This window comes from Chlamydotis macqueenii, chromosome 25, assembly GCF_036417535.1.
Source record: "Chlamydotis macqueenii isolate bChlMac1 chromosome 25, bChlMac1.mat, whole genome shotgun sequence".
In the NCBI taxonomy this organism is placed as follows: domain Eukaryota; kingdom Metazoa; phylum Chordata; class Aves; order Otidiformes; family Otididae; genus Chlamydotis; species Chlamydotis macqueenii.
Genome location: NC_141580.1, coordinates 4,972,313 through 4,998,895, shown reverse-complemented (window position 1 = coordinate 4,998,895; position 26,583 = coordinate 4,972,313). Strand labels below are relative to the sequence as shown.

The 26,583-nt window shown below is 46.6% G+C and overlaps 1 protein-coding gene across 1 annotated transcript; it reads right to left on the bottom strand.

The window, feature by feature from the left end:
• Positions 1 to 6,077: 6,077 nt before the first annotated feature.
• Positions 6,078 to 17,266, bottom strand: CCR7 (C-C motif chemokine receptor 7). Its single transcript, XM_010124537.2, has 3 exons — positions 17,178 to 17,266; positions 11,794 to 11,843; positions 6,078 to 10,048 (listed from the first exon to the last, which is right to left on the bottom strand). Exons 1-3 carry the CDS (start codon positions 17,185 to 17,187, stop codon positions 8,984 to 8,986), a joined length of 1,125 nt encoding a protein of 374 aa, XP_010122839.2. The 5' UTR covers positions 17,188 to 17,266; the 3' UTR covers positions 6,078 to 8,983.
• Between the last annotated feature and the right edge of the window lie 9,317 nt (positions 17,267 to 26,583).

Genomic DNA, 26,583 nt, shown 5'->3' with positions numbered 1-26,583 from the left:
ACCTCCCCAGGGGGATGTTACCACTGCGGTGTCAGTGGTGCAGTGGAGCAGGGAGATGTCTGCTCGGGGTGAGCTGGTGCAGACCAGGTCATGATGCCCTGTGTGCTTCCTGATGGAGCTTAGGAGCAGGTCTCTGGGGTGGACGTAAGTCCCCAGAGAGGAGCAGTTCTGCAGAACTGGTGTCTCGCTAGTGCATCGTCTCCATGCCCTCTTGTGCAGGAGTGGTGGTGGCCCTGCTGCTGGAGCAGGTGTCACGCATGGCAGGAGAGCTGTGTGGCATGGCTGCAGCGCTGCAGGACCGTGCTCCACCACCTTCTCAAGCGCAGGGCAAGCTGGCAAGATAGGTGCACGTCCAGCAGCTGCAGCCCATGTGATGGCCCAAACAGGATGCCCAGTTGAGGAGGCAGGCTCTGGCAGCGTTTCAGGTCTCACTTGTGGTGGCGTGGAGACTTTTTCTGTTGTTTGTTATTTGCAGCACACTTCAAAACAGACTCCAGGTCTCTGGAGGCTGCACACCTCTCAGCTGTTTGTTAGGTTGTGCAGGCAGCGCTGGCACGTGAGGAGTTGCTCGTTTCTAGATGGGTGTGGAGGCCTGCCAGCAGCTGCTGGCAACAAACGCATTTTGTCTTGTAAGGATGTGGTTGCTCTCCAGATCTACTGCAATCCCACCCAAAGCCTGGTGGAAGCCATGTCTGTTGGGGTACTGGTGATGTTCAGTGACTCTTGCTCTCTGCGTGCAGTTGGGTCGTGAAGTTTCGGAACAGGCGTTGTAGCTACCTGTGACCCTCTGGCAAGGCAGATGAGAACCAACTGCGAACGTGTTAACCTCTTCAAAGGAGTCTTGTGCAACTCCCCGTTGAAGAGCAGGGCTGAGCTGCAGAGTGCAAGTGCTGGTGGCTGTGTTAGTCATCCAGAAAGAGACTTGTTTTTCCTTCTCCCCCTCCCCACCCTGGCACAGGGGTAGAGATTCATTTTCTCACTGCCTGGTGTGGCCAAAAGTCAGAAAAAGAAACGTGTTATCTCCAAGGGAATCAGTCAGCTCTCCCCTAAACACGGGAGCAGCTCTATTTGTGCGGCTCTGGCAGTGAGATTTTGCTCCGGTGTTGTTGAATATAGCTGTGATAGCTCCCAGAGTCTGAAACCAGTTCTACTGGGAGCTGTATGCAAACCTGCACCCGTGTGTGCGTTCACACCTCCTTCCACGCCAACGTTCACATACAGATGGGTGATTCCCTGATGATAAGATGCAAAGCAGGGGGTATACTATAGAAGCCTGCCATGTTGCGCTGACTACCTGTGCTAGTTACACCAATAACGCAGAGAGAGCAGAGTTGTACCCACCAGTCACTGTTGGCGGTAGGGTAGTGTGCTCCTGCCACAGAGGGGAATATTTACTTCACTTTTCTTTAATTGAAATTGGTAAACCAGGATGCATAAACTTCTAGACCGCAAGAAGGCCTGCAGGATCAAGATCTGAGGAAGTCACCAGGGATATCTTGGTCAGACAAAGGTTTTTCGGGTGTCCAACTTAGCACCTTCATTTTCAGACAGTCGGGTGGGAAATAAGTTGCCTTTGGGTGTGTGCGATATAAAAGCTCTAGTGTCTCTTGGAAATGAAGGCTTGAAAGAGTCCTTGGAAAAGGCACTTTGACTTGTGAATCACTTCCGCTTGCGAAGATTTCGTGTTTTTCTACCTGGTTAGTTAAGAGCATTTTAAGAGCACATTTTTTTTCTCTGGAGCATTCAGCCACTTGGAGTTGTTGGTCATTATATGAGTATAAACCAGGACATTGTCTCAGAGGAGCACAGCGTTTGAGTTTTACGCTGCTGCGTAGCCTTTAGGACAGGTAGGGACTGAAAAGTGGCTGCATTTGTCCCCATCCTGTCACTGCACAAGGCTTGTGCAGCAGTTCTGGGGTTCTTCAAGACTCAATGGACACCTACATGAAATGCACCTAGGGGAGAACATACTAAGTGGTTTCTGCTTCCTGTTTTTTTGTTTTGGTTTTTTTTTTTTTTTGGAAGTACACTTGGTTGCATGTGTATCACCATTGAGATTTTGCCTCCTTTCCCATGAACGTGAAAAGTTCATACCAACTCCCATGGTAATGCGGAGGCTTTACATGAAAGGTCCTGTTGCTTTCAGTGGATTTTAGACCATGTTCCTGGTTAAAGAAGAAGGAACTAGAATCAATGGGAGAAGTTCTGATTTTGATAAAGAGTGGTGTGCATGGACTCTGAATCCTGGAAGGCCTTTTGGACTGTTTATTGCACTGGAAATTACTTGGTCTTTCTCCTGCAGGATGGTTCTAGACGTTAGAATTGGTCTTCAGTCACAGAAATTTCCTAATAAAGCACATAATCACTCAAGAGTTAGGGTTTTGTGCAACAGTGCTCGTCAGCAAAGAAAGGAAAGTAAATATCTGCTTGCTGTCTTATTTTAGACAATTGAATTTAAAAAATGAAGCAGCAGGAAGGGAAGTTAGAGTTTCGGTTCCTGCAAGCTGAAGATTTGCATGGGCTCATGACAAATACATGAGATCATGCCTCGATTGGCTCTGCGTCTGCCATGCATGTGGTAAAGCTGAACCGAAAGTCTCCATACTTGTTAAGACCTGAATAAGATTTTTGTAAGGAGCTGTGGCAGTGACAGGTGTTTGTTTAATATCAAGAAAATTTGACTCCCTTCTTGGGTAATAATGTCAGCTCTGTGAAGAACTGGGGTCTGAATGAAAGACAAAAGTGAAAACTAACTTTCAGTGCAGCTTGAAGATGGGTTCGCATGCTGCCCAGAGCTGTGCGTGTGCATACTTGAAAACTTGTAGTTTCTGCAAAAGCTGAACATGTGAGGTCGTCTTTTTTTGTTCCAGCGAGAGGGTGGGAAGGCTCCCATGTATGGCACTGGTAACGCCGCTAGGTACTCCTGTTACTGCTTTTGCAAAGTGACATTTTATCTCTGTTTTAGTCTTGGGGAAGAAGTGCAGGATCAGCTCAAGTCACTGAGGAGCAGAGCTAGGGATACGACCCATATTTTCTAAGTCTTGTCCAAAGTTTTCAACTGTTGGATCAGACCGAGCTTCCTTTCCCCTTGCAGCACCACCTCTGGAAACATGTGGACACTGAAGCTACCTTGGCCGTGTATCCTTTGGGTGGAATTGCTCCAGAGGTTCGTGCCAGCGCAAAGGGGCACTCATGCAGGAAAAGGCCTGGTCAAGAGCAAATTTTTTTTTTTTTTTTTTTTGCTTCCCTAGTCAGTTGCCTTCTTTTTTGTCATCTTCTTCCGTCTTTCTCATGCTTACCTTTTTATGCTGTGCATTTAGCCATTAGTACAGGTCACCATAAGGAATAAACTGCCCATTTTGGCAAGTGAGTCAGAAGAACTCAGAAAAACAGTTAAGATGTCATCCCTTTGTGTATTTTCTGTTTTTCAGGTCAGCCACATCTAAAGCTAGAGTTATTCATTATGTTACATGTCTATTGTCTTCTCTTTTCCAGCCCTGCAAACAGACTTTCATCATACTGGGGGCTGTAAGGAGGGCAAGGTGGTCTAGCAGTGGATTGGGCTGCTGTCACTATGATGCCATTTATCCAGTTATTTTTCCTCATATTCCAACTGCGTGTTCTTGTTCCATCCTTTGTGCCAACAGTCTGCTCTGAGCTGGTCCTGCCTTTTAATCCATCAAAAGTCTGTTTGTCAGTCTGGTCAGGCCCTTTGATCTACTCGCTTCAAGGTCTTGTGTTGGTACAAACAGGGGGCAGCTGAGGTCTCAGCTGACTTAAGTATTTCCAGAACTAAGTTTCCCCAAATGCATCTTACAGTGGCTCAGGTAGGAGGGGAGAAGTCCCCTGGTGTGGAGAGGAAGCCCACCACTGGCCCCTTCCCTTCAGGAGGTGGCCCCCAAGCAAGGCAGCTCTGCTGTAAAGCTGGGGAGGAAGATTGTTGGCCATGCAAGAAGTTCTCCCCTGAGATCTGACACCTCCACCCCCAGAACAGGAGTTTGGGTTATTTTTCCCTGTAAAAGAAGATGTGGGGAGAGGAAACCGTAGCCCACTCTCAACTATTCTGATTGTTGCAGCACGCCACCACCCTTCCTCATCACCCACGTGCATTATTTTTAGGGTTTGTTTGCCTCACTTAACTCCAGCTCATTCTTTCTTAGGGTGACAAGGACTTCCCTCCCGCAGCTAGCCAGGTGGCACGTCAGAAACCACAGCCATGCCTGGAGAAGCTTCGCTTCACCATTGTGTTAATCAGCTCATTCACCAGCAGGCGATGGGAAGCAGTGCCTGGGACAGCACGAGAAGGGAGAGGACAGAGCGGTGCTTCTGAGATGGGTGGGAGTAACTGCGTTCAGTGAGGCCTCATTCCAGTTTACCTCCCATCCAGCCCAGATCTATTTGGTACCCAGAGCTTTAAACCGTAACTTAAAAATACACAGTAGCACATGTGCGCAGACAAAGACCTGGCAGGGAAGGAGAAATGATTAGCAGTGATATTTTATTTGGAGCAATGAGGAGTCCAGGGCTTCTTAGTGATGAAGAGGTTTCCCACAATGAGTGGGAGAAGGGGCTGCAGGCACCACCTGGGATCCACATGACTGTGACTGGGTGGTGGATGTCTCTCCTGCTTTTGACGTAGTTTACTGCAGACCAGTGGCCCCTTTCTGTAACAAGGGCCAGGCTTTTTTAAACTGACTTTCTAAAGAAGATTTAAAACTGGCATTAGTCCCAGTCCCTCAGTGAACTGTACAAGGAAACGTTTTTCTCTGTCTTGCTGGTGAAAGGTACTAAAATGGGATAAATCCGTCCTAAAAATGCACCTTTTTTTTTTCTGTAACAGATTCTGTGTGATTTGGCTGGGATATTTATGGCCTAAAGCGTGACCTTGGATTGTTGCTTGGTGAGATGATTTTTACTGGTTTAAATCAAGGTTGTAAGTTGGAGACTCTCTTTTCTTAAAATTCAGGAACTTTGTTGTTCAAAAGCTTGGTTTACAGCCACATCTGAGAAGGATAAGGAATTGTTAAAAGCATGACAGCTTTCTGCAAATCCCCAGTTGTGTTTCCTATTTCGTGTGCTCTAGTTCAGAGCTCCTGTTTCAGCAGGCTGCACCTCTCGCAGAAATGAGCTCCTTGGACTCAGGGCAGTTGAGGCTTCTGACCTAGTTGTGGTGAGCAAGACCTAATGTTTGTTTAAGGAGCCTTGGTTTTCGACTGTTGTTAATGAGAGTTGTATTGTGGTGCTGTAGTGTTGCAATGCTCCTTATCGCTGCTTGAACCTCTGGGCCGGATGCTGAAACTAGCCTAATACTTTCTCTCAAGGGAGAACAATGAGGGACGCATTGTTTAGCAAAAACAAAAATGGTCCTTGGTTTTGGCAATCAAATGTCAATCTGTGTCTTCTGGTTTTCTTTGAGGTTCCTTTCTCTTATAATTACAACCATGGAATCAAAGCCCCTTTTTGTTAAGGATATTTATGATCCCTGTGTGCCTTGAGGAATAAATTAGCTAGGGAGGTGAGGAAGAAATGTTCTGTGCACGTTAATCGTGCCGCATTGGCCTGTGTGAGTTGCAGAGCTGGATTAGGTAGACAGCTCATCCCAACTGGCACGGCGATTACTGCTTCTACCTTGTACCTAGTCATGAGAGCTGTGGTCACTGCCTCTTCCCTGTGAGCAATTTGTACAGTAATATGGTATTTAATTACTGATTTTTTAAATTTAAAAGTGGAAAATTAAATGTCACAACCTAAAGGCTTTTCACATAAATACTGATAAATAGCCACCAGGTATACCCAGGAGTGGAGCAGTGTTATGGCAGTTGGGTTAATAATTAAAATAAAGACTACTTCTTAATCTGTTGATTACTTGTTTACCATAGAATTAATTAACAGACTAAATAAACCAACTTTTTTTTTTTTACTTAATTTCTTTTACATGCTTTTGTTCCTGCAAGGCAGTACTGATTGAAGCTAGGTTGATCAACAAACAGCTCTTGACAGGACCAGGATATGATACAAACTGTTACAACACATGCAAGGTACATCCTGTGAAGGAAATACAATGGAAAAACAAAGTTTTTCTTTTAAATTGTTATAATTTATTTGCCACAAATAGCAAAATACAGTCAGTTTTCAGACTTCAGTGGGGACTCTCAAGTTAGGATCTTAGACAGAACAAATTTGCCATTTATTTAGATGAAACATATAAACATCGGCCTATTTTAAAAAAAAAACCAACAACAAAAGCTATGCACTCTGAAGTCACCACTGTCTGGTTGAGAAGGCACCTGATGCAGCTGTCCCAGATGGTACTTTTAGTATCTCATTTGTATAAAAACAGCTGCGTGTTTTCCGATTTAGAATACGTCTTGTTGATAAAGACCTGAAGACTTCTACAAACTGAGAAGGGGAATGGCTTTTGTCAGACAGGAGGCAACTCCAATTGCATGTTTTGGGGAAGCAGTTTTCCTTGCTAGAATAAGTTAGGTGAATGTATTTTGCATAAAAAATTTTAGTTAAAGCAGTGTGTCTTCAGCGTACATTCATGTACATATTTAACTTTTTCTGTGTAAAGCAGCTTTACATATACGAATATACATTAAGAATATGTTGCTACTGATGAAGAAAACTAAAAAGACCCTGTATTATGGGTAGTCCTTGCTCTGGCAAAGTTCTTATTAGCCGAGCACCTTGCCTGAGTAAGGACTATAGGAACAAACCAAGAACAAATTTCAGTGTCAGTCGTCACCCCCCATTTCATACAACAGAGAAGCAGCAATTCTGTACGCGTTACATGGGCATTATAAAATAAAATGTGTCAAACAGTGGGATGGGATTGTACTTCAGCACAGAGAGGTAATGTGGAGCAGAGTGTGCTTTCTTCCTGAATCCCAGCTCTTGGCAAGATCCCATACCCCAAAGCCAAGTGGTTTATGAAGAATTTATTTAATTATGATGGCAGCCAGCTATATAACTGGCACCATTGTGTCAAAACCAGCTAATGGAATTCTTTCATTGGAAGGTTGATTTTAATTCTCATGTCTCTAAAAGCGATGTTTTTCAACCTATGATCCAGAGAGTTCCCTGTATAAATGGCTTTTTGAGTTTTGCTCTGTATGATCACTGGAACATGCCTTATAGTTTCCAAAAAACTGTTCAACTGCTGCTCTGGAGGGTGAGGCCCTGTACCTCTACTGAGTTAGCCCACTCCTGCCCTGCACCAAGGGTGGTTCCTGGCCAAGGCTTTTCGCCATTGACACCTGGCTCTGGGGAGAGCTGTGCACTGTGGGGATGAGACGTTCAGATGTCCCATGACAGCAGTTCCCAGGGTATTCATCTGTCAGTAGGGATCTTCACTCTCCTAGTAAATGCACCAACTGGTGTTACCTTCTGGGCTTCTTTTCAAGGTCTTATTTTACATGACAATCAGTTGTTCAGCTGCCATGTTCCTTTCAAGTACATGACCCTGGCAGCGAACCTCCACATGTGACTGTCCTTTGCATTTAAATGAAACCACAGTGAACGGCATCTTTATTAGTGCTGACAGTACGAATGCAAAACATGTTTTCCAGAGCTTATACATGAAATACATATCTGACTTAAAAGCCAGCTGCTAAAGTACTGCTAGAAAGACATGTTGATTGGGAAGGGAGAAGAAAACCCACATTCTTGTTTATCTCTTGAGGTCAGCCGGCAATAGCACAGAAGGCTCCCACGTGTATGTGAAAGTCAGCAGACTCTGTCCGCAGCAGCCAATAAAGCTAGGTACAAGCAAGCTTCAGATACTGGCAGACTGACATGGTTGGGCACAACTATATCCTGAATTTGAGCGTCTTACGTTAAGAAATGCCCAGGATTTGCCCTGGGTTTGAATCTTTAAAATGTTGAAGATTCTGGCACCAGTCTACTAAAATACATGCTTTGTATCAAGTAAGTGAGTAAACAGTCCATCAGCACATAAGGAGTAAAGATGACACTAGGACAGGCTTGATATCTGAGTGATAAAATGTATTTTAAGCACCTGGCTGGACTGATGCCGAAGTATCTCTTTCTTATTTTCAAGTTTGTGTGTTTGGTGATTGGAAATACATCGGTTCTTTGGAGCTTGTAACTAATTTGTCTTCGTGCAAAAAGTTTGAATCTAAACTTCTGCAGGCAGATGCCCTTTCAGAAGCTAAAGGACACTTTTATTTCCGGAGTGGAGCAGCACTTCTAAAGAATTCAAGTCAATGCTGAGATGGAGTAACTTGTGCTGCTTAGGATGCACCTTCTTTATAGGTGAAACACCAGAGACAGGCAGAAGTGAGGTACTGTTCCTGACAAATATATGAGTTGACACAATAATATACAAAGTTATTGAAATTATGTGTATCATCTGTCTGGATTTAGTATTAATTATGGAATTTTCTCACTTTTCATGGGGGAAGGCAGAGCATGGAGTTGCATCCTAGGATACTTCACAGCTTATATTGCATATTGGATTAAACTTGGAGCCTGAGGCTGCTGGTGCTGTTTTTTCTTGACCACTGCGTCAGTGCAGCAGGGATCACTTTTGTAGGTATGAAAAAGCAATAGGTAGTCTTGTGAAAAGCAGCATTCAAAGCAAGGACGATGCTCTTGGAAGTTCAGCTGTAAAACAAGCAATGCTGATGCACTTGTAGGGAAAATGTTCTATTTTGAGCATTTCTCACTTTGACTAGGAGGGACTAAAATAAAGGTGAAATGGCATGATAAATTCTAGACTCACTGGTCTCCCTCTCCCTTGCTGTGCTCTTAGTCACAGCTTTATTGAAGTCTCTCCATCCATGGGAGTGTTGGCTAGCAGTGCTTGTTGCCTGAAATATGGGGAGGTTCCTGTGTTTTCCTCTTACAGCTGCCTTTCCTACAGGAGTGGCAGGTCTTGCTCTACCAGTGATTCCGAATAGAGGACGTGTATAAAACCACTCCAGCCCTCAGCTTGGTCAAAGCCTGCCTGAAGCTTGGCTCATGGTGAGAAGGTGGTGGTCGTCTCTGTCTCCATGGCAAAGGAAAACCTCTTGCTCTCACGGCAACTGGACAGCTGCCAGAGGCGCTCCTGGCTCAGGCAGCCCAGCTCCTTCAGAAGCTTGAAGAGGTCATTGCGGAATTTGACACCGATGAAGGCGTAGAGGAAGGGATTGAGGCAGCATCGGAAGCAAGCCAGAGTGTAGGTCACATCATCTGCCATGTCAAGTTTTTTGCTCTCCTCACATGAGCTGGTGTGGTTGAAGGCTGAGATAGTCTTGGCCAACATGACACTGTTGTAGGGCAGCTGGAAGACAACAAAGACAACTACCACAGCGATGATGACCTTGATGGCTTTATTCTTTTCAAAGTTGCGGGCCTGTAGTAACGTTTTGATGATGATGAGGTAGCAGACAGACATGACCAGTAGGGGAAATAAGAAGCCAAAAACCATTTGGGACACTTTGATGCCAATGTTGAAGGTCTGCAAGTCACTAGTGATGATGGAACAACGGGGCTGGTTGTCTGAGTTATTTACACCACTGTGAACCAGCTCAGGGATTGAGAGGATGAAGGCCAGGAGCCAAATGACGATGCACGTAACCTTGCTAATGAATATCATTCGGGGACGGAAGCGGTGGGCCGAGGCGGCCTGAACAATGGCAAAATACCTGTCAATGCTGATGGACAGAAGAAGCAGCATCCCACTGAAGAAACTCATTTTGCAGATGCAATAGACAGCTTTGCAGGCAAACTCCCCAAAAAGCCAGTGCCTGGCTGCACTTGTGGCCCAAAAGGGGAGGGTCAGCAGGAAGAGCATGTCTGCCAGAGCCAGGTTCAGCAAATAGATGTCCGTCATGGTCTTGAGCCTCTTGAAGTAGATGTAGGTAAGCATCACCAGCCCATTCCCCAGCAGCCCCATCAGGCAGATGAGGGAGTACATGGCTGGGAGGAAGGCAGCACGGAAGTTACGGACTTCCTCCTTCTCACACAGGATCTCGAACATGGTGTAGTCAATGGTGGTGTTGGTGTCATAGTCATCGGTGACGTTGTTTCCGGCACAGAACTAGAACAGGGAAGAAAAGAAGAATGCAGTGGGACGAGTACTGTGCCCCTGTGTGGCTGTGTCACGAAGGAAGCCTGGTGCTGGCCTGTGAAGAAGGCGGGAGTACCCAGCCACGGCCCGCAAAGCCCCAGGGTGTTCCCAGGCGTTGGCTCATGCCAACATCATAAACAGAATTGTCAAGGTCCTGTGGCTCAAAACGTTTCCCGTAAGTCTGGGGTTTTTCTGAGGCTCAAAGTGGGAAATGTTATACCCTCAGCCAAAGCAACACCTGCAAGCTCTGAGGTATGTGGCTGCTTTCCAGAGTGTTTCAGGACCCACATACAGCTGTATGGGCACAGTCAGCTGGCACATAAAATGGGAAAAAAAAATACATCCTTCAGTGTTCTCCTTCTCTCAGAAGGGACGACACTTCCTCCTGACTGACTCTACTTGTTGGGCATTTTCTGACTTCAGTATCTCCTCCCTTCTCCCAGCTGAGCTATTCCTGTTGCTCACATCTGCTCCTCACTTGTGCCGGTGCTCGGAGAGGGCTGCAGCGGCTGCGTTTGTAACCGGCAGAAGCCTGACACAGCGAGCACCAGCGTTCTCCTGGGCTTCCTGGTCCTGCTGCTGCCCCGTTCCCCTGGCGAGGGGTGAGCCTGCGAGCGGCTGGATCAGCGCTGTGGGCACAGAGCTTCATGAGAGGACAAAGCCGGGGCCTCCCTGCGCGGTTTTCTGTGCTAAATTTATAGAGATGTCAATGAGACCGGGAGGAAATGCAGAGAGTGAAGCAGGAAACTTACTGCGCGGGCACGGCCGCGTTGCCGGTGTCTCATTCAGGCCTCTGCCCCTGATTTAAGTTCTGATTACTCTTATTTTATCTTCCTACGCTGCCGTAACCTACCGGGCAGAGTGAGCTCATGGTACGTGTGCCCTGCTTTTTTGCAACTTACTAGTCTCCAGTGCCTTCTCTCCGTTGCACGGAGATGAAAGGTTTCCCGTGGATACCTCTGCCTGTTATCACCCAGTATCTTGGTGCGTGCTCCATCTCAGGTAGGCTTGGCGTTCACCACATCCTTGCCTGCTGTCTGGAGGCGTGCCACCGGAAGTGAAAGGGAAAAGCAGCAGGGTGCAAAACTCTCCCTGCACTGCCGAGCCTCTCGGCGAGCCTGAGCCGGGGGCCGTCGTGTGGTGAAGGCGGCAGCTGCTGTGGTTGTGGGAGCGCGAGCACTAGGACCAGGCTCGCGGTTCAGGAGCGGGTCACGACACAGCTCAGTGCTTTGGGCAGTCCTTCCCGCTTCAGATGTACTCTGAGCAGGAGCAAATGGAGGAAGATAGTGGACTCTTCCTTCTGGGGTATGTCAGCTCTTCAACACTGACCCCAGCGCTTTGGCCAGGTATTTGCAGAGAGCAACGAGCTGGCTCTTCACAAGCAAGGATGCTCTTGTCTTTGCTGAAAATGCTCATTTTGGTGCGAGAAGGGGACCTGGTTCTAGCAGTCTGGGCTATCTTAAAATTGCAGTGTGTGTCATTGTTTCTGTTCTCTCTTTGTTTTTGTTCCTCTTGCTTGTTTTTCCTCTGGGTTCTACCATTGCTCTGCTGTCTCACCACCCACCTCCATAGGGGCTGGATCCTTAGTGTGTGCAGCCGTGTCCCCACACATCTCTGCCAGACTGTAGGTGGCTGCTTTTTTGCTTATCAAAGTTTTTGAGCTCTCACAACACAAATGCAGCTGCATTTCAACAGTGTTGTTGTTCACATCTTACCTGAAAAATTAGAGGAAGGCTGACCACAAGGGTGACCTTTAACTGCTTACCTGTAGAAGAAGGAGACACTGTGTTAGTGTTAGCAGTTGAGTGGGGGTTTCCACATGATGATCACTTTGAAAGCGCAGTGGTAGCATACTTGGCATTTTGCAAAGCTCCTCACAGCTGGATAGACCAAAACCCGGTGAAGATGCTAACAGGATAAGACAGGGTCACAGAACAAGTTTCTGTCAGAGCACAGATTAAGTCTGAGGAGTGTGGCCCCTCTGGTTCTATCCGGTTTTATCTGTAAAGGCTGATAGCTAAGGACACTTAACTTGTGCCCGCTGTAACCATTATTATATATATATATTTTTTTTTTTTTTTCCTACAGACAGTCAGCAGCCTGTCTCCTGTGCCTTGTTCTGAGCTGTAAGGGTGTAGCATCCTCAACTGATGTAAAACACACAGCTGTGAGTGCAATAAATCTGGCCCAGCTGTTCCCTGACAAGTGTGGAACTGAATGCAGAACAGGAAGGTGCTCCCTGCAGGATCTGCGTGACTGAAGCTGGCTGAAATTTATTGCTTGTCACTAAATGTCAGCGTTGGCTTCTGCTGCCTTTGGATGTGGAGATACAGGATGCTGACAACTGGGAGGAAAAATTAAATTCAGAGCCAGATGTGACAATGGTGAGAGCAATCTCAGATGAACAGCTCTTCCTGCTGTGGTTAGCAAGGCAGAGGCCAGTGAAAGCTTTCTCTTTGCTCTATTTAAGGCACGTGCCAATATCTGCCTCAGGCAGTTGTGACTGAGAGTTGCTCAAGCTAGAAGGTGATCTGGCAACTGTGAGTGAGCCCTTGCCTCTGCTCTGGCGTGAGCAGAAGATGTGTCCTTGAGGGAGAGTTGGCACCGGCTGTTTTAAGGGTCGTGCTGTTCATGCTAGGATGTCATGCTAGGATGTCTCGCTAGGCACTGGCTAGTTCCCTGTGCTGCAGCCCCTCACTTCCCTGCTGATTATCTGGTCCAGGATCACCAAGCAAGGCTCGGGCAGAGGCAGGAGATGCCTTTGGCTTCAGCTGGCTGGTTCTTTTAGAGAGTATAGCTTTCTCCCTGTGGATAAGCCTGTTTGTTCATAAATTTGGCCAATTGTGCTTATGTCTGCCTGTGCCTGCTGATAGATAGTAATTACCTGTGCTGGCACATCTCAGCCACGTTGGGCAGGGGCTGAGGCCTCCAAGGTAATTAACTTCCTAGAAACCTTATAAAAAGGAGGCGGAGGAGAAGAGCCACTCTCAGTCCACAGAGGAAAGGCACTGACCTAAACCTGACTCCATCAGTGCAATGCTCTCAGCATTGCCTGGTTTACAGTTTTTGGTTGTCTCCTGCAAAGGACGCGATGCTGCCTGGTACCATGGCCAGCCCAGGACACTTGTCCCCTCAGCACTGTACCATCTTCCTTGGCTTTTTTTGTGTCTCCCCCTTGATCCTCCAGAATCAACTCAGCCCTTGCTTAACCTGAAAAGTCATGAGTGCGCAGCCCTGCTGAGTTGCTGTTCTTTTCTTCTTAACACGCTATGAAGTGTCTAACGAAATAGGACAGATGAAGTGACTCAACTAACGATCCTGAAACAGTTCAGCTAAGTATCACTCCTTTAAAGATCTTCAGACTTCCTCTCCCCTGCCCCCCGTCTGGGTGGCTGCTTCAGGTATCTTAAATGTCAAATGAGTTTTCAATATAAAAAAAAAGCTTGCACTTTCTTCCCCTCTTTCTGTCCCCCCGCCTCAGCTTGCGTATTTGCAAAGGCATAACCAGAGAGGCAGCGCAGCCTCGCGGTCTTCCCGCATGAGTTTGCTGAGTGAGTCCCTGCGTCACCAGTTTCAGGCAAACTGGATGAAACTCACTTCTCCCCGCAGTGCTCTTCAGGGTCAAGGGCCACAGCAGGGAGGGAGAAGCAGCAAATTAGTTGTAAAGGGGAAATTAGACATGCTCTGGAGTTTAATGAGCAATTTTAGGTAGCTTGCTTTACTTTTTTTTTTTTCCCTCTGGCAGTTCTCTGCTGTGGGTGTTTTCCTAAAGTTTTGTTCCTCAAAATATTAAGAAAAAAAAAACCCTCTCAAAAGTCCCCGCAAACAGTTGAACTAGAAACCTTATTTGTAAAAAGGCAACAAAAACTCATTACAGCACATGAGTCAGACTTGTTTTAACGCCCCCATGCCCCTCAGCTGGTGACGCGCTGATGGTGGTGGTGATTTAGGCTCCCTCGATAGCAAAGGAAAAGAAACTGGTGTTTTTAAGGTGTGGTTCAACTGCCATGGTGTAAGCATCTGGGGAGCAGTTCATTCCATGCTGTGCCAGAAGGGTAGATAAGTTTGGACAAATAAATCCCATCCAGTTTATCTAAATCTCCCTCGGCATCCGCAACAAATCTTAGGCAAGAGAAAAGAAGCGGTAGTAGCAGTGAATCCCAAAAAAGCTTCTGACTACAAGAATCATAGAAATATTTGGTAGCAGAAAGCCTACCCAGAGGAGGAAAGAGGAGCAAAACACAACCATGCAGGATGGTTAAAACTGGGCAAACAAAACCCTGGAGAATGAGGCACTAGGTCAGCTCCTACCCAGGCAGGTGAGGCTCTAACTGGGGCCAGTGTGGAGAAGCAGCCGCTTGCCTCCAGTGAGGAATGCACAAAGTGAAAAGCAAGAGTCAGGAATGCTTGAGGGAGTATTGGCAAAGCCGAGCAAGCCTGCTCTGGCTAAACCCCTGTGGTGAAAGAAGATTTTTCTGTTGGCCAGAACCGCAAAGCAAAAGTTTCAGTCTCAAGCACCTTAGCACGTGTGTGGGCAGTGAGTAATGTACTGTTTATATCTTTAAACGTGTACCAGTTTCTGGTGCGTCTTCACCACCAGTATCGTAGGCATTTGGGGAAAGAACCGGATATTTCTGAGAAAAATTAATCATACTTCACAATATAATGAGTATTGGCAGTTAACAGCTCAGTGCCTGTTCTCCCCTCTCTTGTCCCCTCCACGTCTCACAACCGGCAGAGGAATGATGGCATTGCTTCAGGAGTGAACAGACCCAATGAAATTAAATCTACTTAATTAATGTATTCATAGACCTGTTACAGAAAAATGTTAATAATTACCTGCCTCCAACTCTGTCAGGAAATTGTCACTTAAAAGACAAGATAAGCAGAGATAAGCAAGGTTAAAAATTCATTCTTAAGTGAGCTAATCATGTTTCCTACATAACTGTTAAAAAAAAAACAAAACCACAACATAATGCTGTGCATTTTGCAGTGCTGTGAAATACTTCTTTTGGAATACTCCTCTGAAATACAATAGTGGGACAAAAAAAAACCCGATGGAGGAAAATGGTCATACTCTTCTTGTCAGGTTCTCATTAATTCTTTCTTTTTCCTGTCATAATTAACCTTTACCTATAAGGTAAAGTCAGAGTAACAGCTGTCCCCCAAATACTGAACCCCTTGAAACAAGAAACCTGCGTGATGTTGTGGAGGCCAAAGTTTAAGTGAGATAAGAGTGATGTATGGTGTGCAGGTCCAGCACCAACACCACGTGTTGGTTTGGGTGCAGAGATTTCCTAAGCCACTGATTGCCAGAAGCTGCAAGGATGCATCCATGAGAACATTCCCTCTGCCCTTCCCTGCATCTGCCTGCTGGGTCCTGTTGGACCCAGTACCTCCAGCTTGCACCACTGGCGCCTTCTGCATCCCCCAGCTGCTTTTCACCAAGGTCCCTTCGGAGGCTGGGAGACCCTGAGCTCCCTCCTCCTAACTCAGCACAGGGTTCAGCACAAGCTTGACTCCATGCAGCTTTGCGTTCAGACAGAGCACGTGGAACACTCCTCTGCTTAATGCAGAAATCTCCGCCGACCTTTCCAGAGGAGAAATCCCTGCCTGGAAAGCGAGGACTTGTTTTGGGGTTGGAACAGCAGACAAAGATACAAAAAGAAGTGGTGGTTTTCTCAGCTGTACCAGACTAGCTCTCTGTGTGATTTCACATGAATCACTTTAAGTTTTTCTGTCTTAATTTCTTCAGAAACGGAGAAGGCGATAGTCCCCATTCTTGTGCTGTGGTTAAGGCACCTGTAGGGCATTGGGTGCTCAGATCCCAGCGTGTTCACAGACTGTCCCTGGTTCTGTTCGCAGCATTTCACCCAGGACATCCACACCTCCCAGCCCAGGGCAGCCTCTTACATCCTCGCTAATTTAAAGCTCTGATTTGAAAGTGTCACAGAGAAAAAGTGACACCTCCCATTTCACCCTGTTACAAAGCTTAACTCATGACACCTGGAAGAAGGCTTTAGTGGGATGAACTGTGTGGCTGCTGTCCCATCCCTCTCACCATCCTCATTACAGTTCTGACCACGCGCTCCGGCATAGAGAGGCTGTATTGGAAACCCACTTTGGTTAATCTGGTTATCAAGTAATTTACCCGCTTGAGCTATCGCATCTGGCCCTCTTCCCTGCACCTCCCTCTGTCACACTGTAATCGGGGTTTGCAAATATTTGAGCAATCAAAAAAAAAGTAAAAAAATAATAATAAATCATACAGTCTTAGAGGAATGAAAAGTTTGCATCTTATCTGCCGTCTCTCTGAGCCGCAGTGTCATTCCCCTCGTACAGCCACCCACCTGCTCAAGCTCCTGCAAGCTGGTGCCTGCAGAGCACGGCGCGTGAAAGAACAGTAACAAATGGCAAAAGAAAGTTTGAAACTTTCAGCAAGAAACAGAAACAAACTTTGTTTTATGCCTCCTGGGCTAATGGGATGGCATGTGCCAAAGAGAAGAGGCATGATTCACGATGGGGTGATCCCTGGGAATAGAGACCCGTACAGGTGCCCTGACTCGGGCTGTTCCAGCTCTGAGCAAGCACAAACCCATAATTTTTGCAGCAAAGTTTTGTAGCTGCAGTGAAGATATTCATTAATAGAAACAGTTTGCATAAGACTGGGCAGACTTAGCCAACAATAAACTCAGATACGTTTGCTTCTAATTCCTTGATTTATTTACTGAGTTAAAATATTGCCAAGGAGGTAGCATTGTCTCTCTCTCTTTCTCTAATTTTTTTAAAATTATAATATGGAAGAAAAGGTACAAATTATATGAGAAGAGCTCATTTGCTTTGGGACAGAATAGCCCCTTGAAATCCCCTCCAAGTCTATTTTTTTGTGTGTGTTTCTGAAGTAAGTGATTTGAGATCTTTTTTTAACATTGCTTGTTGTTTTGGGGTTTTTTTTTAGTAGTAATTGAGGAAGATGAAAGCCTTTTATATTGTTTAAATACTCTATTAAAAGTGCTTCATCCCCGTATCTTAGGGCTTGAATTTAGGCATTACTAATAAAGCTGGAGACAAAGCCAGGGGCTGCAGAACAGGTACTCACCACCATCCATGGTCGCGTTTCAAACAGAAAGGAAGTCACAAGGTTAGCGAGAGCATCGTATCTTCCAGCACAGCCTCAGCGCGCCACAGGTCCTGCTAGAGACCCTCTTTGGGAAACTCTGTCTTTTATACTTCCTGCACCTCTCAAGAAGCTCACGACACACGCTGGCGTCACTGACATTTAGACGACCCTCCTCCTCCTCCCCTTCCTCGTGTCTTCACCAATACAGGAAAGTTGTGCTGGGTGCCACGCTGCTTTCAGACACTCAGGGTTTTCAGGTGCTTCCTCAACACATGCGCCTGAGGGCTGCACACACACACTTCTTACCGAGACTTGGTAAAATGAAGTGGGTTCTGCTTTTGCACTGACACATGAGAAATGGTCTGTGGTGAAGGGACAAGAGGAGACAGTCTCCTTTCTTGCTCTCTCTCCTCTCCACAGCAGATCCTGCTTCATCTGCCAGAGCATCCACCAGAACCCAGTGCTGTAGGAAACAGAGGATCCCCATCACCTCCACTCGACCCTTTCTGGGGAAGGTGTTCAACTATCACGTGAAAAATCTCAGTGTGCAGGACTGCCAGTGGCTGGCATCCCTTTGCCCTTCTCCCACATGCTCACAGCATTCTCTCTAGATTGTCAGCAGCTCAAGTGAGTTAGTGGACTTAGAATCATAGAATGGTTTGGGTGGGAAGGGACCTTTAAAGCCCAGCCTCCCTGCAAGGAGCAGGGACATCTCCAACCGGATCAGGTTGCTCAGAGCCCCAGCCAACCTGGCCTGGAATGTTTCCAGGGATGGGGCATCTATCATCTCTCTGGACTTCCCCTCAACTTTCTGCTTTTGGTTGGTTTTATGTTACCATCTGCTGATTATCAACATGCAGCATCTTCCTCAAAAGGTTTTGCACTTCTGCGGTCCCACACCTTCCCCACCATCATGTCACTGCAGAAGTTTGAAACCTCAGGATGTAGCCTTGGGAGGACCTGCCACACTGTCACCTCTGGTCCCTGCTTTGACAGGGAGTCACTTCATCTGATCCTGTTCCTAAATGGATCGGCTTCAATACAAATAAGTGTCTTCTGTTTTGTGGCTGTCCACGGTGGACCCCTGCTCTTAGAACAGACTCCTCTAACAGGTAGAAACATCACTTGAAATGAAACATCACATGAATTTGCTTTTCTTCCAAGGATGCTTTGGCATCTCATCCTCTGCATCTTCTTATAATGTGTCAGTGCTCTTACTGCAGCCAGGACAGATGGAAAAATAAAGCATCACAGGACAGATCCCAGACAGAGCTCACAACCCCTAACAGGTTCAAAAGCACCTGGCACTTTGGGGCTGGTCCTGGAGTTGTGCACACGGGGACCTCAGTGCTGAAGGAAGGTGAAAGAGCTCGGGATGGAGCCAGACGAGCCCGTTCCCTGAGCATGGAACTTCCAAACTCGGCCAGAAAGATTCATCTCTTGGACAAGAGAGAGACCACAACTCAGGCCATGTGTATGGGGCCAGGAGACACCTAGAAAGGCACAGTTCTGCTTCAGCAAATTGAACTAAAGGAAAGCCTGTCCTAGCTGTGTTGCATTTAGGCTAATTTAGAGATAATACATTTACTCTGCATCAGACAAGTAACTGTGTAATTAAATAGCTATTGTAAAAGGCAAACGTGCCAGGCAGCCACTGTCTGCCTGTCATGAATCACTGGCCTTTCCAGGGTAATCAGTGTCTTCATTATCTGACCGTTACAGGAGATACACATTACAAGGAGCAGATAAGTTGCATTAAATGAGTTGATCAGTTGTCAACACCAGCGCCTCAGCCCTGCTGCTCCTATAACCTTCAGAGGCAGAATCCAGCTCACCGCAGGTGCCTCCAGCCAGCATCCAAGCAGAAATGATTTTGTGAATGATGCCTTTCCTAAATGTTGCAACACCATGACCACCAAATGTCTGCCAGTCCATGGCTCTTGGGAAAAGTAAAGACTTTCCACAGCTGGGGAGAGCTGACTTGTTTCCCTCTAGCCTAGTTTGGCACTGGTAGATCTGAAGATTTTGTGGTGTTAAAAAAAAAAAAAAAAAGCATTACAGTGGGATGTTGCTATTGAAATTATTTTGAGATAAGGTAATGGTTAACTACTGCCAAAACAAGAATTCAGTAGAATATATGAGTCTCATCCTAAAATTACTGATCACTTGCTGCGTTGCCTCAAACACCAACTCCTTCAACATGGAGCCGAATGTTTCACTCCCTAGCGCTCTCAAGCCCAAATTAAATGTATCTGAAGTCAAGGGTCCTGTGGACAGTTTCAGACTCTCCTTAAACATCCTGCCAGCCCAGCTGTCACTTAAAAAGCTTCTCAGTAGGCCAGTGCCACTGTGGTCTTGATCCCATAATGGGGTATTTAACACGCAGGATGCTGGCTCCCAGCCTCCTCACCCAAAGTCAGGGGCTTGAGGACCATCAGCATTTTTCTCTGGCTTCGCAGACGTGACCTGCGCTTTCCTGAGAACTCTCTAGGTGCACCTCACCGGCTTTTCAGCACACTGGCTTTTGTCTTATCTCAGTAGGTGAGGGCAGCCCATGCTGCTGCTGCACCTATTTATTACTCTCTTTTCCTTTTGTTCATCAATTATCTGAGCAGGTACTCTGCCTTTGAGAGCTTTGTCTTTTAACCACTGCTGCTAAGAAGGACTAGAGATGAAAGGCTTCCCTCAGGTGCAGGCAGAATTCTCAGAAAGGGTGGGTGTGAAGCCTTTAAAGGCAGTCAGGGTGCTGCCTGTGGGAGCAGTGGGTGTGTAGAGATAGGCACCATCACCTAGGTTTGCTACCAGAGAGGGGCAGAGGCTGTAAGGCAGCGTCTCAGGGACGCCATCCACAGGTCCATGGTGGCTGAAGCCAAAGACAATGAGAGAATGGAGGCAGGCAGATGGTTTGCAATTTGTTTTCTGCACATATTCCCAAGCTTTAACTTCAAAGTTGTGGTACATGCTAAGTTCTGTGTTGTCAGAGCCAATTCAAACAAATTGTTTTCCTTAAAAAGAGAATGGGAATATTTTAAAATAAACAGTTTACTAGGTCTTTATGACACCAAATCTTCTTGTACAGTCATGTTTTGTGCCTAGGGAGTTCTCCAAACATTTATTAAAGCTTTGCTTAATTTGATTGTGTATAATTGCAGTCTATTTCATGCCTTAGTGATTCTGTCTTTGACATATTCCCTTTAAGATGTGCGCTCCATGAGCTCTTTTACAAAAATGTGATCCTGCGTGAACACACCACACTTCTCAGTAGTGCCAGGGTTGATCGATGCCCAAGAGAGCCACACTGTGCTGTTTGCTCACTAGAACACATTTGTTACCCTAAAGTTAAATAAATTATTAAAAAAAAAAAAAAAATCAAGTTACCAGCTATTTTTGGTCTCCTGTTCAAACCTTGGTTAATCTGCTCACCTCCACTGCAAGAAGAGTGGCAATCAGTGGTTAAAATTTGTTGCCTCGGTTGCAGTGCTAGAGCTAGATGGCAGTTGTTCATCAATATGACTTCTCAAAAGAAAATGCAGTTCCTAATAAATTCCACAGGAAGTTAGCTCAGAAAGAAAGATTTCAGTTCAGGTTGGTTGCACGTGAACTGAAACATGTAATCTTGAGTTGTTCTGATATTAAATTGTGACTCACTCAGCAGTGAAATGTCTCGTGGGAATTCAGTTCCTGTGTTTCATGTCTGTGTCCTGTGTGGAAAATTGGACTTCTTGCAGTCTCTCCTTCAACCGAGTCACACCTACATCGCAGGACGGAAAGGATCCCAGTGCCTCACAGGAGATGGTGCCCAGCCAGCACGCACAGCCCGTAGGGAGTAACGAGGGTATGATCTTAGAAAGCAGAACTTGTGAGGCTCTACCACACTTGAGCAAGGTGTAATTCATTCTGAGAAAAGCACAGCACGAGATGTTTTTACATCCTGAATTCAAAGCCGTACTTTATTTTCCACTAATTTTGCTTTAAGTGGATTGAGATGAAGTCAGACTTTGAAATACCACCTTCTCAACAGGTGGAGAGCCCATGCAGCCACAGCCAGCTCTGCCCACAGCTGCACGAGAACCCCCCGCACCGCTTCAGGGAGCGGCTCGCACGGCGAGGAGCAAGCGCCATGAGCAGGTTCAGGTAGGCAAACTGACGTTACTGTAGTCCGGCTTCAGGCTGAGCACTGAAGAAGGTTTCACGTACAAGTAAGATCATCACAGTTCAAATTCACGTATCGCAGGTCTCTTGCAATCTGCTGACCTGGCCTTCTCTGCACCCTGCCACAGGACAAGACAGCATGGAGTGCTGAAGGAAATGCCAGCTACATCCCCCTGCTCTCAGCTCTGTTGTTCTGCTCTTTCACCAACCTAAAGCTCCAGAAGGGCTTCTCCCCTTCGCTGTAGGAAGCCAGACTCACCCAGACAGAAGCATTGGTGAGGTAAGGGTGAACCTTACTCAACTGCCCTCTTCCCAGTAACATGCCTTCTCTTACGTCAACGAGGGACCCTGACGTCTCCTCCGCTGTTTTGCTGTGCCCAGCATGCCGAACCAAGACACTCAGGATCTCCCACCTCCCATTTTGCCTCCTGCCCAAACACCCCTCTCAGCTCTCGAGCTACTGAGCTGGCACTGAGGAAAGTTTGCGTTGAAATCAGTAGGTTTACTCTGGGGTGGGGAGGGCTTTGACAGTCGTTCCTCAAGCAAACAAGACAGCAGAAGTGAGACTGAGAGTAAATTCCTGACATTAAGAGCGGTACCAAGCTGGCATTACTCAGAGTTCTTAGAGCAGTTGTAGGGGGATACCCTGAAAAAAAAAAATCTCATGATTGTGATCTCACTGATGTTATTAAAAGATCCTTACTTCCTCAGCTGGGAGGCCAATCTGCGCAGCAAGCGGGCTGCTATCAGGGACACACAGTTGCCCATGTTGCCTGGTGGTCAGCCACAGGAGGGAAGGTTGCATGCCTGGTGTCACTGGGAATTCACCTTCCTCATGCCTGCGTCATGTAACGGGTGACGGCCTTTCTCTCAGTTTGTTTTTGAGGGAAAAAAGAAAAAGCAGTTTTACCAGACCAGCATCTATTCTACGCTGAAGCAGCTTCCTCAACGTGCAGTACGGGAATTGAGCTGTGACGAGGGAAATGTACCCAGAGACACAAGTGGGGAGAGGTTGGGCTGGCAGAAACACAGATGCTGTGCTTTCCACCACTGAGGTGCAGAGGACAAGCTGGGCAATCAGCCACTGACCACATGTGTGTTCCTCCATCCTCTTAGCCCTCAGGTCAGGGCTGGGTGGCTGCCTGCGAGATCTGCTCCATTTGGTTTCCCCACACCACCAGGACCTTTTGTACATGGAGGGACCTGTGATGAATAAACAGATCCTTTCTGGCTTGAACCGATGGAAAAGAGACAGTGGTGACCCTAGAATGACAGGTGAGGAATGGAGAGGAGACAAAAAAATAGGAAGAAAAACTGAGAACGGTGCTGGGGAGGGTGCGTGACCACTGGTTATGTCTACAGTGGGTTTTAAAGCCTTCGTTGTCCTTCGCTCCCACACAAGTGGGCGAACAGCTGGGAAGTTCCTGCAGGATATCAAACACTAGTGAGCAATGAATTGCTTAGGGAGATAAAGAGATAGCGTCACGTCTTCTACAAAGAACTGAGGGTTAAAGTGTCTGCTTACCATATAGCAAGCGTCCTTCCTGTGAGCCTATGTTAGCGTGTTCAAAAGATGCAAGATTTAACAGCAATCCCTTGCAGTCCTTGAAACAAGACTGCATATAGAAGCAGGGAACAATCCCATCAGTGGTTTCTCCAAGAAGAGCCCATCCAGTCCTCTCTATCATAGATCTGGCATTTTTCATCCCTGGGCTTAAAAAGTAATAATAATAATAACAAAAACAAAAATCATACTGTGATTTTTCACTGTTTCTGTTACTGCCACTCTTTGTGGTTTGGCTTCTCCCCCCCACAACGCCCTGGAATTGGTGCCAGGATTGAAATGGCTTTTTCTTGCCTTCTTAATAGAACAGAGTGGAAAAAAGGCAAATTGAAACTAGCTGTTTACAGAAATTATAGATTTCTATAAGTCACAAGTGAAGCGGTACGTGGTAATTTACAACAAAATAAGACACCAGCCTGATAACTGCAAAACCACTTCAAAAAAACCCCTTGAAGACTGTGAAAAAAGCGTCAAAGTGAAAGAAGGGAACTGAGAACAAAAACAATGAGACAGAGACCCAAACCAAAGCAGGATCCATGCTTTCAAGCCTGTAGCCTGATAGCTGATCTCTGCTCGGTTCTCAGTACAAACCCCACTGGGGAGAGTTACAGGAGTCACCGTCAATAATGCCCTGCGTACTCAGCGTAGGGGAGACTTCAAGAATCAAAACACTTGATCAAGTGTTCAGAACCTTGATCGAGTGGCTCCTTCAAGGCACAAACAGCTACGGCTCTAGTCAGCCCAAGAGGAACCCGGGCTCGGTACATGCCTGCCCTGGAGAACGGAGAGCGGTTACAGCTCCTTCGCCTGTCAGACAGGATGGAATGCCTCACTGCTGCCGTGCAGCAATTGCAGTTCATAGCCAAGGTGCCTCAAGAGCTTAAAGCTGGTTCCAGCCTCTGCTGAAGTTGTACCAGCACCTGTTTCAGTGCTCACGCCTGCATTTCTCTGTCTAGGTAGGCAGCGGGAGTCACCGAGAACGGACAGCAAGGCCAAGGTTCACATCCAGAATTCCCTGCTCTCCCTCTCTAACCACGAGAGGAGCCGTTCCTGACGGCAGTGAGCTTGCCAAACACCACAGTCACCTGTCCCCTTTCCCAAAAGGAAGCAGTTTAGTAGAAGTAGTGCCATGTACGTTGTGCAAGTACTGGATTAAAGATGTGGAGCGTTACGCCCAGTTCTGTGGAGAAGCGACTGTGAGGCAACGCTAACAGGCTGGAGATGTTTTGGCTCTTACCTTGAGTGGAAACCAATGACGAAACCCACACGCTAGCTCACCACAGGTTCACACATGAGCACAAAATCTGGAGTGGACTGAGAGAGCAGTTTGCAGTCTCACATTTCCAAGTGCAATCGGTTGTGGAAGGGAGATCTCAGAGCCCAATGACCACAGTAAACGTCATCTGCTGCTCACAAGGTGCTGCAGGTCACTCACACACAGCAGCTGTCTCATGGTAAAATCCTAGAAGGGCATAGCTCCGGAGTTTTTAATGCAATACAGTTAAGAGACAACAAGCCTGGATTGTTTGTGGTGACCACCACACCCACGTGTCTCACCTCCACAGCACCGCTCAGGCCAGACCACCAGTGCATCCTTGTCACTTTGCTGTGAAATCGTGCCCTTCCTCAGCAGGGGAGACAGTTTGTGGTACAAGACACTGATAATAAATGAAGGTTATTTAACTCTTGCACTCAAAAATCCCAGAAGCCATTACTAACAAACTCTGCAGTCTGGAGTTTTTTTTCCTTAAGTGTACAAGGATGTACTGATAAATTGACATGCACAGGCTAAAGTGGATTAGTTAAACTGCATTAAGCCAACACAATCGTCTTCAGAATTAACATATTCTTCATTCAGTTTGGCTTAATAAACATTGAAAGGTAAATTAGTGTAACTACAAATTACCCTTAGTGACTAATGGAATCAGCTGTGGCAGGATTACTGAGCAGGGTCATGACAAGTTATCCAAGATCAAAGGGCAAATGAAGTTGGTTTGCCTGGGAGAACGAGCCGTACCTGCAGTGAGAGACTGACTTGTTGCATTTCCAAGCAGCAGAAAACACGCGCTGGGCCGCTTACTGGAGCTTCTCCTACAACCAGCCCATAGGAACCTGTTGCTGCTGCAGAAGTGGTTTTGCCCTCTTCGCTTTGGTCAGATTTATCCAAGCACAATTGAAACAAAATGTAGGGCTGGCATTTGAGTTCTGCCATTTCTGCAGGGATGTGGCTTCAGATTGGTTCATCTTCTGGTACAAGGGTGTGGAGAGACCCCTCCCCAAATAAAAAGCAAACCCTGCCTTCCTGGGGGTTTACAACAAAACCTGAGAAGAAGAAGAGGAAAAAGGAGCCACCACTGACTCCTTGAGCCAGGGTAGGCACAGAAGGTGCCACTGTCTGCAAGCGGAGCACTCGCGGCTGGTGGGAACCGCAGCAAACACATCACAGGGCAGACCTGAGACCTCATCGCACGCCTGCTCTGAACGGAGCAGAGATGGCGTCTGGACCCAGCTCCCCGCAGCCCAGGAACACACACAGCTCATCAGCACGTCCCCTCAGCTCCGAGGCTCCCTCGCTCCCAGCTTTATTGCCGCACAAGCGCCCGTGTCTCCGTGTTAGCTCCCCTCCCAGGTCCCTCCCCCTCCAGCGAGCCCATGCCACGGGGTAAGGGGGAAATGAGCTCTTTCCGCTCCCAGCCGCTGAACATCAGCGCAGTACGATGCTTCGAACAGCAGCTCCTGTTTCCTTACACACAGCAAGCTGCCCTGGCCTCCCCTCTGTGCCAGGGCTTGGTTTTACTTTCATATTTCATCCCTCTGAAGCTCTGTTAATCCATTTTCTTTCTTTCTGTCATAAGGATAATTAATCCTTTATGTAAGCACAGCTTCCACAGCTGAAGGCCTCACTTTGCTTGAAGCAGATCAGCTTTGCACACTATCCCATATGATGCACAGGTGATTTTTTTTTTTTTTTAAACCCTTCTTCAATTTCTCCAGAAGTTTGGGTTGTTGGTTTTTTTTTCTTTGAAAAAAAGTTTAGCTGCTGCACAAACATGAGATTTGTCTTTCACGGGAAGCTCATCGCAATCGCATGTGCTCGTTAGTGCTTTGGAAGGGTGTTTGGGTGCACAAAGTTCTTGAGAAGCTAAGACCTGTGGACTTCAGTGGGAGCAAAGCCCTTTGCCTGTTGAATTGTGTTTGAACAGCCTCACGCGGTGCCTAGCTCATATTTTAACGTCTAAACACCTTTCAGTATTTATCCTTTGGGGCCTGCTCCACGCTACGTGCCTGTCATTACATTTCAGTTTTATAGGTCAGAAAGTTTGTGGGGGTGATGAAATCTGATAATTATACTAATCAAAAAAAAAAACCAAAACAAAACTTTTTAGAGCAATTTTTTTAAACCCAAACATCTTAATAACTCTTACTAAGTGTATTTTTGTGGTGAGATAAAAACATATTTTTGAGTACTGCCCAATACAGGAGAGAACCTTTGCCTGCTTGATTCTCCCTGCAGAACAAACCAAAGAGCAGAGCCAGTGATGTCAGAGGTCACAAAGCATGAGTCAGACTCTCAAAAAAAAGCCTGTTTTTTTCTTCAAGAGAAAAACAAGCCAAAGAAAACAACTCCTTCACTGCGATGCAGTGTTTTGGATTTGCCTCTTCATTTCT